Raw genomic sequence first — 12,827 nt, 5'->3', positions numbered from 1 at the left:
TGTTAGTGAGTGTACCCCACTCTCAGCCGCAGCATTGGCTGGTAGTTGCCTGGTCTATTGTAGTGTTAACAGTATTTCAAATGTCTCATCATAGGACTGTCTTATTACAGCATGTGCGGAATAATTTGACTGGAGCATGGAAACAATGCAAGATAAACTAGCTATCCATCAGCAAGCATATCTGATGCTTTCAGGCAATGGGAGGGTGTAACAGTAATTTAAATCCAAACTCAATTATTTCCCTGGGAAAAACAGAAACACATTTACTGTCTCTTCTGTTTCTCTGTCTAGGATGATGGGCTCATAACATTATGTAATATTACAGTTCAATTTACCACATCATGGTTACAATTGCTCCATGAACAAAACTTTTTGTTAATTTCTTTTCCCCAAAAGTATCAGTGGTTTTGTCACTATATCCAGTCTACCTTCATAATAGCAGTGACAGTTGGCTCTCTAACCTTCAATTATGTAGTTACTAATTTAATATTTAATATTAATTAGAATATTGCTTTATTTTATCAGTGGGCACATATACACCACCCTATTGAATAACAGTTTCAGTGTCTGTATGACATTTTTGTTGTATAAAGGTCATTTCCAGACTGGTTAACACTGACCTCTCGAATTGGCCTTTGAAGGAAATTTTGATACATGTGTGCTCCACAGTATTGTGTTCCATATTCATAGCATTGTTAATCCCAACAAAACTAAACTATAACAATACCTCTTTTCTAATAAGTAATCGGAACATTTACACAAGCCGAGAAACTGGAGACTTCAGATTTCTTTCAAAAGGTGTTCCCGACACCTCCGACCCCATACATAAGCGATCTGAGAATGAAACAGTTTCTAATTCATGGCTGTCTCTTGGGTTGAGAACCGTATCAAAGTGAGGAAAATATCCAGTGAGTCTGAGTTTGCAGATGAAAATATGGGCTGTTGGGATGTCTGACCTTATGCTACTTCCACACTTTTGCACGATTGATAATCAGGCTGTTTTAACCTAATGAATCACATATTGTTTTAATAGCTGAGTTTATAACTCTTACATGTTTTTATACTTTTATTATGCTGTTTGGATTTCACTAACTACTTATGATAGGGAGTGACACCCACAGGAATGAAGTAACTACTGCACAATATAATAAGGATAGCATATAGACATGATTGAAAAAAACGTATGAAATATCTATATACAGTGTATTATAGTTATGGCCTTTTTATTACTGAATGAAGGACATACACTGGGGTTGTGGACTTTGTGGTTTGTGTCTATTCTCCTTTCTCTATCACAAAAAAACAGGGACCTACATCAGCCACAAGGGGCTGATCGCGGGAATGGAGCCAGATAATACGAAGAGGAAGTGTGCAACCCGAAGAAGTCACACCCACATTCCTCATTTCCTCTGTGTAACCGTAACAAGCTGGACCAGGGAAAGATAAAACATCAGACTTTGTGAACTGATGCTGGAGTCGTCTGCTAGTCAGGGAAACATAGTCTGGTGCAGAGCTCTGTAAACGACCTCTTTTTTTATAGAATATTTTATTGTTAGTGTTCAAATAAAATATATGAAATTGATTTGAAGGTATCCAGCATCCTTCATCAAACGAATGCGCGAGGTCACTTTGGGAACTCAACAGGACAAATAAAAATAACACCTGTGCCTATGTAAATATGTGAAAGGAAAGTGATGAATTTAAAAGAATTGCTTCATTCGTCGCATTTCATTTAAGTCAAACATTTTTAGTTAATAATATTAATCCAAAGTTCTTCAAATTATTAATACGTATTAAATGAAATCACAAGATCACACGTTCACCGGTATAGAACAAATATAAATAAAATAAGATCAAGCGGTAAAAGCGGCTTGACCAACCGGAAGTAGCCAACCGGAAGTCATCATATATCAAAGTAAGTGGGAAGCTTGAGGATGACGTGAGTGCCGGGGTGAGCGTGTTTTGGTTTTCGGACACACTCAGCACATAAAGCAACACAGTCGAAAGAAAACGAGAAAAAGCTCAAACTTTCTGGAATCATGGAAGAAGCTAACCCGTCAAGCTCTGCTGTGTCCGCCAGGTAACTTATCTGCGTTGTCTTCCTGAGTAAAGATTAAGACCTGTCCGCATGCTGCTACTTCCTCATACATTGAGTTTTCGGTGGTTCGCTGTCTCATAAACTCCTGACTGAGCGAATCCATCCATTGCTTAAATTTTGAAGACAGATGTGTACCTGTTCTGACATTATGGTAAGCTGTTAGCCAGCACGGCGGCACAACAAGAAAGTTGCGGGTTCGGTTCCCGGCCTGGGACCTTTCTGTGCGGAGTTTGCATGTTCTCCCTGCGCCTGCGTTGGTTTCCTCCCACAGTGCAAAGACTTGCATGTTTAGGCTGATTGGTGACTAAATTGCCCGTGCGACCTGTCCAGTGTGTACCCCGCCCTCGCCCGGTTATGAGCTGGGATTGGCTCCAGCATCCCCCGGTGCGCGTACATGAACATGTTCAGAGCTTTGATGAAGAGGAAAGTAGCTGCTCTATTTGATTAAACGTTAGAAAAGTGCTGAAACTTACAGTCAAAATCTTGCACAACAGGCATTCATGAATAAATTAAAAAAGTATGAACATCAGAGGTACTTTATAGGGCAGCTACATTTATGCTGTTCATAGCAAAGTGAAAGAGAAAGCAAATTAACAGGTTAATATTGAACGTTAGTTATATCTGAAATAATGCTTTGTTTGTGTGCGCACATCGAATGTTTGCTCTGAAATATTGTGGATTTGCATAAAACTACTCAAGAAGTAGTATCCATCTACAGAAGACTATCTGGATAAGGGTTCATTTTCCATATGTGCAATGAAGAACCTCTAGCCACAAACATTGAACAACAACACTTAACAATGATCTTCAAGATGACTAGTGTTAGACAATGTTTAAAGTCAAAGAGCCACTGGGAATACTGCCAAACCTGTGGCAAGCCAACTTTAAGCCCGCAAGTTTTCCTGAAAAAATCTTGTTGCAAATCAATATAAACATACTGTGCACACACACATTAGGTGTTGCAAATTAAATAGAAATTTCGAAGCCAGGATAGGTTGGTTAACAGGGAGATTGAATTAATTGAGATTTTTTTTTTTTTAATTTCCAAAATGTTGCATCCTTTGTCTTTTTGTGTTTATCTCAAGAAACATAACCAGGAAGAGAGATGATTACCTGGAATGGCCGGAATACTTCATGGCTGTAGCTTTTCTGTCAGCACAAAGGAGTAAAGACCCAAGCACACAGGTGAGTGCACATGGATCAGGACTGTAACAATTTCCACCCTTTTCCATCAAAATTAGCAGGTATAAGCAGGTTTTCTGAATGCACCTCAGCCTTCTAATTGATGCAATCACATACAATTTACAGAGCACTCACTCTTTCTCCACTGTGCCAACCAAGAGTGAGTTGCACACTTGAGTGGAAACTGATAACATATATTTATACTGGGGCTGTTGCTGCCGAATATTTTAGTAATCGGGTAAAACATATTTTTGTTTAGTGAATGAGCAATTATAAATATACATGAGAATATAAGACATTTCACTTTACAATGAACAATTGGCTTCCTCCTTTAGACAATCAACATTTATCTTTATCATTGCTTTCGTCTTTGTCACATCTTTCCTCCATGGAGACAGAGCACATTTAAGCCACGTCCACACCATAGGGGAAAACAGTCAAGAGCTCTCCATTGACTTTGTGTATTGTGTGAAAGTGTTAATCTCGCTGTGCCAGCAGGGGCACAGCTACCCAGCATCAGGGGGGTATGCAGCAACAATTTTGCCCTAACCCTAACCCCCCCCCAATCATCACCACCCTACATCATCATGTATGGGCTTTAATAAGGGTTTATTTTAAAGTATATCAGATAAAAGTAGGCCTTCCATAATTAATGCCTTAAAGTGCAAAAGTAAGCTTATAAAAAAAGATCCTTGAGAACCCTTTCTGTTAGCAATAATGTAACTAATGTAATAATGTTGCTACCAATGATTCTAGAGCACTCTTTAGTTGCTGCTAAATTGTTTCATGGTGTGCCTTTGCACTTGCCGATTTGCTGCATCTAATATTGTTTAATATTAGTTTAGTTAATATTGTTTTTGTAATGTTGTTTAAAAGAATAAAAAAAAAGAGAATAGTAATAATAAATAAGTCTGCCGGACATCATCATATATGGGCTTTCAATAATAACTGCCTCATATTTTCCAGTTTACAGCTCAGTAACCACGGCTTTTCGTATTCTAAGATACACATAAACCCACGTTTGGCTGCTAGCACTACATCCCCAGTGTTAGCATACGCTAGCCAGTCTGTTAATATGAATATTTGCAAGCCTCCAAGTACAGACATCACACTTTAAATCATCCTACCTGTTGCCTTTGACCATCCACTTATTTAACTGCTGTCACATCCCTTGACATGCCATCTCCTTTTCCCTCTTTCTTTAAGTATTTTTAGCAGCTGACAGCTTTCCTGCTCTATCCATCTTTTCCAATCGACACCAACTCACCACTAGTGCCTGCTCACTCAGCACTCATGGCGCCCCTGCTCCCTCTTCTACGTCAAAATTCTGTGATGGAATCTTATGAGCTAGTGTGCCCTTCTCTAGCATGTTAGTCCTTCAAAGTGTTATATGAGCTTAAGGAGATGCAGAAACTATTTAGAAACGCACAACAGCAGAAACATAAAGAAAATACGAATTTTATTTAATTATTATTATATTTTTTTTATACCATCGCTTTGGCACCCCCCCTCCCACTTTTTGCGCCTCTGTGTGCCAGCAAACATAAACAAATGCACCAAAGCTGCTGTGTGGTAGGGTGCATTACCAAAAGGTTAAAGAACCCTGATCTAAGTTTTTAGAAGCTGCCAAACAGAAAAAATTTGCCTTCAAGACAAGAGAAATGGGTATAGGCAGGAAGACGAGAGACGCTTTGAGGCAGAGGAAATTCCTCGATCATTTTTTCTGATTGCAGTACTCAAATTATGCGAGGAATCGTTTCAGTCCTAATTTATACCATCTCATTCCATGGTTGTTGTTCCTGTAAAAGTGTTCAGCCTCCATGAAAGCTTCTCTAAATTTATATTGAAGATCCAGTTCAACCAGAAACAGCACAGGGACTGTACAGCACCCATCTGGACAGGCGATAAGTCTGTCTACATTGTTTGAGCTCTGGGAGGCATTACAGCAGGAGATGGCGCAACAGTGGGTATGTCCAACTGGGTCCTGTGTTAGTCCATCATAATGGCAACAGCTACCATAATTTCCAGACTATAGAGCGCACCTGAATATAACCCGCACCCACTAAATTTAAAGAGAAAAACAGTCTTGTACATATATAGGCCACACTTGTTTATAAGCTGCAGGTGTCGGAAATAAGGGAGGAAATGGCATATGGCAGGAATTATGTTACACAGAAATATTTTGCCTTTTCACCAGATCGATCGACTTCAAAGCTGCATCATATGCATTGCTTCATGTGTTTCTGTGTGAGAGATATTATTGACGGGGGTTAGATTTTTTTCAAAACCAAACACTCTCCTCAGGTTGGGGCTTGCATAGTGAACCAGGAGAACAAGATAGTCGGCATTGGTTACAATGGAATGCCTACTGGATGCGATGATGACCTACTACCGTGGTCACGGTCTGCTGATGACCGACTTGACACAAAATACCCCTATGGTAAGTGTGTGCGTGTATATATATATATATATATATATATATATATATATATATATATATATATATTTATTTCTAGTCACATTTTTGGGAAAGTCTTTTTAAATTAATGGAATTGAAGACATTAGTGTTTGCAGCGAAGACTAATTCATTAATAATCCATAATGTGTTGTTGAGTTCTCTTTGTCTCACATCTTTCTATCTTATTTTCTGTCTGTAGAGGGTGGTGCAGGACAGATAATAAAGATATCTTTATCCATTGATGAGACGCTTACACAGTCTAATTTGACTTGTCTGTTTCTTTTTTCTTTATATTAAAGCTCTTGTCTTCTTCAAGGCTAGTGGAGCTACATCACTAGCTGCAACAAGCATTGCACTTTCAAGTCTCCAAAAGTGTCAAACTTTTAGCTAGTATTGAGCCAGAAGGTTCTACCCAGGAAAAATAATGCATGGACTAAAAAGATGAGAAATCTGACTCCCAACACTGTCTTTTAAGTAACAGGACTCATCCTGTGGCAATCATGAATGTTTTCACAAAATATTAGTACTATTTTTACGTGTTTTTTATATTATGCATATAAGCCGTAATGAGGTCCTTCTCACCATACTTCCAAAGGAGGAAAGAGGAAAGCAGATTGAAGAAAACTTTGATAGTCCGGAAAGTAATGAAAATTCCTATTACCATTTAACATGGTATTTAGATGCTAATAAGGCTTCTTTCTACCCTAATACAATAAACGGAAACAGAATTTTCTTCCTGAGCTCAAAGCCATTTTTACAGGAGAACCTTATGACCTCAGCCTAGGAGGGTGCGTTTTCACTTGGTGGCTTTGTTTGTTTGTTTGCTTCTTTCTTTCTTTCTCTGCTTATCAGCGGAATTATGCAGAAAGTACTGAGTGGATTTCCACAAAACTTGACTCAGATATGTGTGGGCTTGTCTGGCCTTGGCTGAGGTATTGACAGGGGGCCATCTCACCACTCTGTCCCACAGTGTGCCATGCAGAGCTGAATGCCATTATGAATAAAAACAGCACTGATGTGAAAGGCTGCAGCATGTATGTGGCTTTGTTCCCCTGCAATGAATGTGCCAAGCTCATCATCCAGGCAGGTGGGTATTAACGACACACACACTGACAGCCCACTCACTTGGATTTATTGATAAACTGATACTAATCAGTGTTGAAGGTGAATAGTGATTTTTTTTTTTTTTATGTAAAAATACATTTTCTCGCCATGAAACATCTCAGGTTAGTATTTACATTCAATAGAAGCTCTGACTATAACCGTTTTGCCATGTCTATGGGAATGCTGCGTAAGAATTTGGGAAATGTTAGCATATTTATAAAAGACATATACATTTCTGATTGACTTTAGAAAATAAATTAGTGGCATTTCAACAGTAAATTAGTTTATGCTTATACTAGGACTGTCAAAATTAACAGGTTAATCCAGATTAATTCCTTTAATTAATTCCTTTAATTCCTTTAATTTTCACGCGTTTCAACATCCCCCCAAAAACTGTCTCTGGCGATGCATATAGGGCAGTGCGCTGATGGAGTTTGTGCAAGTGGAGTTGACGTAATTCGCTGTCTAAGATGGCATGCAGCAAAAAGCAAAGCCGAGCATTAGTATGCAGGACTGTCCCTTGGAGAGGGCACAAAACCCCGGAGTAAGTCAAAATAAAGGATTTGTATGTGACACATGCACTTTTATTTTGCATTTATTAATTAGCATCAATCCCGTAGTTGTGTATGAGTATCAATGCATTGATACAACAGAATTGATACCTCCATCGCTAGTGGTTAGCTCATTCAAGAGCCAATGAAAAGCTGGCCTGCAAATATCTTGTTACTCCAGGCAACATTGTACATAAAAAACGGTCAGCTCTTCTCTCTAATAAACAAGTTAGTCTGTCTCAGCAGCTGGCTAAAAGATGAATAAGAGGGCCACATTAATATGGATTTTTATTTGTTTATAAAAAAGAAGGAAATTGGTGGCTTCTAAATATGATGCAGTTTTCTTTTTGTGTTTTTATATATATATTGCAATCTGGACACCACATCTGCTCTTTAGTTTAAATAAACATGTTCAGTGTTTATATATTTCCTTGTTTCACGAATGTTTTTGTCCCCACAGAATTACACACAGTTAATAATGAATTTATATTAATTTCAATTAGGATAAATTAATCCACAGCAGCCATGAGATTAATCTGATTATACATTTTTATTGTTTGACAGCCCCAGTTCATACTCTTGGCAGACACCCAACCTTAAACTCATTGTAGCAGTAGCCTGTAGAATCCACTATAGGCAAGCAGAATCTGTCTGAATGCATTCTCTTGGATGTTTTACCCTATTATTGCTTTTATAAATTGAATCAAGCTCAGTGTAATTTGGATTTTTTTTTTGGCAGCATTTGCCAAAAAAACCTGTCATGTCATGACAATTTTTAAAATTAAGTAAAAGCAAGTGATCACATAAATACACGTCCCTCCAGTACGTGTTACCAACATGCACTTTTGACTGCAGTCAAAGCCTTGAACATTTGGATGCTCTTTTAGCTGACACAGTTATCGAGTATGAATGGACTTTCAAGCCCAGCCATAAATTCTCTGTAGGATTGATGTCTAGGCTTTGACTCCAAAACATTCAACTTTTTTTTTTTTTTTTCCGGAAACCGTTTCTGTGTAGCTTTCAATGCATGGTAATGTTCTCCTGCAGACTCTTCTTCCTGATTAGGCTTTTTCTTGCACGGTCATTCAGAGTACAACATTCTCTCAGCAAATGTACACTTCCGAATGATGATGATTTAACTGACTGATACTTTTAAATGGCCTCATCAGTCTGGGGTGTTTTTTTTTTTTTTTTTTTTTTTTTGTCTTTGTGGTGTAACTGCAGCCAATAATACTGCTTAACTTATTGAACCTTCCAGACACATATGTCTTTATACTACAATCACTGGAGACACAGTTACTGCACTCATGTGATCTCCAGTTCACTAACTCTTGAGATGATTTATGGCAAGTTGGCTTGACCTCTGAAGTAGTTCAGATACTTTAAAGGTGAATATTTATACAGTCACTTATTTAATGTATTTCCAATGAATTGACATTCATTTCTAGAAATCTGTTTTCAGTTTGCAATTTGAGTTTTTTTTGTAAATCTATGATACCTTTTTAGAAAACAATAAAATGTGAAAGCATGCAGGGAGTGAATACTTTCTATCAGCACTGTATATTTTAATAATTTATATGAGGTGTAATAGAAGCTTCTAATGAAATGCCTTGACTGATACCTTAGAAAGATGGTCTGAAGTCCTTAAAACAGTTCACATTCATCATCCAGTTAATACGCAAATGATGTGAATTCATCTGACAGGTAAACTGTAAAGTATTGAAAGTTCTAGGTCGTTCTATAGAGTGGTGTGTACCTTTCCAAATCATCAATATGATTTGTGATAGTTGTCATAATTCCAATTTTCCTCTGAACTAAATTCCTTTGAAAAATTATTTGTTTGTGTGGGCACTCTGTCCTTCTGTGTTCATTATTTCTCACTCCCTCCCACTCTCTACCCAGGTATCAAGGAAGTGGTATTTTTCTGCGACAAGTACCATGACACAGTGGAGATGACTGCCTCCAGAAGGCTGCTTGACATGGCAGGGGTTAGTTACAGGTTAGTTTTCCAGGCACAAAAAGGAATTCCACCTCGATTTTCAGGAGCTGATATTTGTTTATTTCACCAAGTATTTAACCTGGTTTGATGCATACATTTTTGTATATATAAAAATTAGCAGGTTAATCCAGATTAATTCATTTATTTTAACATGTCTCAACATCATAAAAAACTGTCTCTGGTGATGCATATTGGGCAATATGCTAATGAAGCAGGGATGTAAAAACTATATTACGGGTCATGTACTAGGACCAAGCGGGAATCAGCCGCTCAAACTGAAGCTTCCCTTTAGACGGCCCACAAGCAAATATATCACCACTCCCAGGTAACGTCGTACATAAGAAGCAGTCATCTTATAAATATATACATGTATGTATATGTATATAATATATATCTATATTGGCCCTCCCTTCTTGTTTTGTTCCCTTTCTCATACAGAATTTTTAATTTGACAATCTGTCCAGGCCTTGCGAAAATTCATTATAGGATAGTAAACAAATGAAAGTATGACTTGAAAAGGTGACTTTGGTCCCTGTGTTTTTATTTGCAGTTTTCTTTCTTCATAGTGCTGCATTTCTGACTTAAGTGTGTGTTTTCCTGTTTTTTGGCAGGCAGTTCAAGCCCAAGAGGAATGAGATTGTTATTGATTTTAATTCCATTAACCACCCTGGAATGCTGAAGAGCACAACCAAGTGAAAATGCTCACCTTGGGAAGATACTGAACAATGGTGGGAGGCAGAGGAAGACTGACTAGGTTGAAAAGGACTTTGATGTCTCTTTTTTGTATGTCTTCTTGCCCCCTGCTTTGTCCAAAGGAAAACTCAAGGATACCTCGACTTTGGCATCTTTTGATATTTTGATTTGACAGGATATTCAAGATAGTTTAATCTGAGGCGTCACCCTGTTTGGGTGACTGTGTAGGAAGGTTTTTCCTGTTGCGTTCACAATTTTTTAACCTTTTTCTTTCTTTTAAAATATCTTTTGTGTCTATGAACACATAAGAACTTTGAAGGCACTGGGACACATGGGAAAACCCGAAATCTTTTTCCCTCCTTGAAACAAGATTCCTCGGTAAGACAGGTGCCACGATAATTAGTTGATTTGACCTTCCACATAGATGATGTCTGTTGGCCTGCAACAGATCTTGTTCTATTAAGGCTTGAAAGATTATTTTTACAGCTTCTCAGCATCTGGTCCAGCAGATGGAGTAGCACAGATGGTGTGTACAATAATATTTTACAGTTCTTTTATAATGCTCATTGGTTATCATAAAATGTTGCTTTTTGAAACTGTTTTATTTTGGAAGTATTGCTGCCTTTAGTTTGGTTATGGTTTTTTTTTAATAGGAACTAGAGATCAACTGATATGGGTTATTCTATAACTGATGCCAATGTTTAGAGGTCAGGGTCAGCTGATGGCCGATATGTGCTGCCTATTTTTAGGGCTGATATCTCGAAGTTTTCTGCTTTACTGTATTTGCATGCTAAAATGTCACGAATAATAACAAGTGGATCCACAACATCTCTGAACTCAACATCGTCATTTATTGAAAACTGACTTGAACCATAAAGTTAACCAAACAAATCAATAAACTGACCAAGTATTAAATATATAAAACATAAATATAAAAAAAAACTGTCAATCATTTACGTAAAAGTTTTAGAGCATTTATCAAGCTGAATTGCTTTCTTACTTGCATTTTTATATTTAAAAAAGTCAGTCAAACTCAAGTGGCCAACTGTGAGTACAAACTTAGTGCATATTGGAGCCTATTAATTCTTTGTATTCTTATTTGAATTATTATTTATATTTCTTTGCTGCTCATGTCCCTCTTCCTGGACAGGCCAACTTCCTCCCGTGATTAGGGAGTGAGGGAAGCTGGTTTCTTTTGGTTTTTCCTTGGTGCTGAAGTGAGGCTAGTGAGGAGTGAAACAATTTATCTACCGCTAAATTACGTTTTTTGTTCGCTTATTGTTTGAAGTCAACCCGGAGAATATTTCTGTTAATTTAAATAAATTCCAAGACCCTTTTGTTGAAACTGAAGCATCTCCACAAGTGCTTATTATTTTAGCAAGTCGTAGACCTCCTGACAAACTACTCTGATGTTTTTTGACCTTTTTTGAACGCAAGAGTAGCCGTAACAGTGCACTTAGCAGCATCAAAAACCATTTGGTGCAAATAACATAGCAGCACACTCCTAATTTTTGAGTGAAGGAAATTATGTAAACATTACAGAACAATATAAAATGGAATGCTTTTTCACTCAGTTGCAGTTCCTGAGTCATCCTCGCTCTATCAACCTTTCACTGAAAGTTCTGCCAGTACTCCCAGTTTAAGAATGGCTGGTTTTCGTGCCGGAAACACAACTGTTCTACATGCTCTCCTGTGAGGCAGCTTCTCTTGTCGTCATAAATATTTACAATCTCACTAAATACTCTTTGGCTGGGAACAGAGGACATGGGTGGACAGAGGAATTTCCTTGCCAGTGGTACAAGAAATTGTAGGTGGGATGTATTCTGTTTTCCACCAATCCAATGGATGACCAGTCTGTCTGTCAATCACTGAGTTATAGGCTGCTCAGAGATGTGATGCTCATCATCCCCCTCCTGAGTAGGAGTTCCATGAGGCACCAAGATGTTTGCATAGATTTCTTCAAGAACACTGGAGCGACCAAGTAATTATGTTTTGGATCTGATCCTTGGTCTTCAGTGGTGGCTGTTTTCAGTTGCTCAGACACAATGGCATGCTCTCTTATCCATTGTTTTGCCTTGGTCAGTGTGTCCACTGCAAAGAAGACATGACCGTCACAACGAGGATCCAGCAGTGTCGCTAGCACCAAACATTTTGTCTCCCCCATCCTTGCAAACCTTTTCTGAAAAGTTTCCAGCATGGTTTTCCTGAGTGTTTTGATCCCCCTCGTGTTAGGACCCTCTGCATGAAGCACCATCTCCAGCACTGCAATATTTGGGATAACACGAGATGGGACCCCACTGACCTGTTAATTTCAAGGGTAACTTCCTCAAAAGGTTCCAGCGCGTCAATCAAATTGGAAACTATGTCCCATTGACTTGCAGTTGGAGTAGCAAATTTTCCATATTCTTCAGCATAGATGTTAACTGCATGTTTCTGCATCATGTGGAGCATGGAGTTCCAGTGAGTGGGTTCACACTGAATGATACTGTGCTGGGGGAGGCCAAGTTCTTTTTAATTTTTTTTTTTTTTCAGATTCTGCTTTGTGAGCAGTGTTTAAAATGTTTAGCTGTTATTTAACTTGACATTAACATCCAGCACTGCTTACTGACTGTTGAGGGTTAGGCTTATTTCCTTCCTTTTCCAACTTTTGTAACTATTTCATCTAGGATGTCTGTGCAGTAGCGCTTCTCAGTTCTGAGGTTGCATCTGGGCTCCATTGCAGCCACCAGCAATGGCTCATTT

General features: G+C 38.2%; 1 protein-coding gene across 1 annotated transcript; it reads left to right on the top strand.

Annotated features, from left to right (window-relative positions):
* Positions 1–1,926: 1,926 nt before the first annotated feature.
* dctd (dCMP deaminase) lies at positions 1,927–10,913 on the top strand. The gene is made up of 6 exons (XM_029504048.1): positions 1,927–2,080; positions 3,184–3,283; positions 5,585–5,720; positions 6,709–6,825; positions 9,296–9,392; positions 10,004–10,913. The coding sequence occupies exons 1-6, from the start codon at positions 2,040–2,042 to the stop codon at positions 10,086–10,088; spliced, it is 576 nt and encodes a 191-aa protein (XP_029359908.1). The 5' UTR covers positions 1,927–2,039; the 3' UTR covers positions 10,089–10,913.
* Positions 10,914–12,827: the final 1,914 nt, after the last annotated feature.

Source organism: Echeneis naucrates, chromosome 1 (assembly GCF_900963305.1).
Source record: "Echeneis naucrates chromosome 1, fEcheNa1.1, whole genome shotgun sequence".
Taxonomy (NCBI): Eukaryota; Metazoa; Chordata; class Actinopteri; order Carangiformes; family Echeneidae; genus Echeneis; species Echeneis naucrates.
The sequence above is the reverse complement of the archived record's forward strand: the minus strand, read 5'-3'. Positions and strand labels throughout refer to the sequence as shown.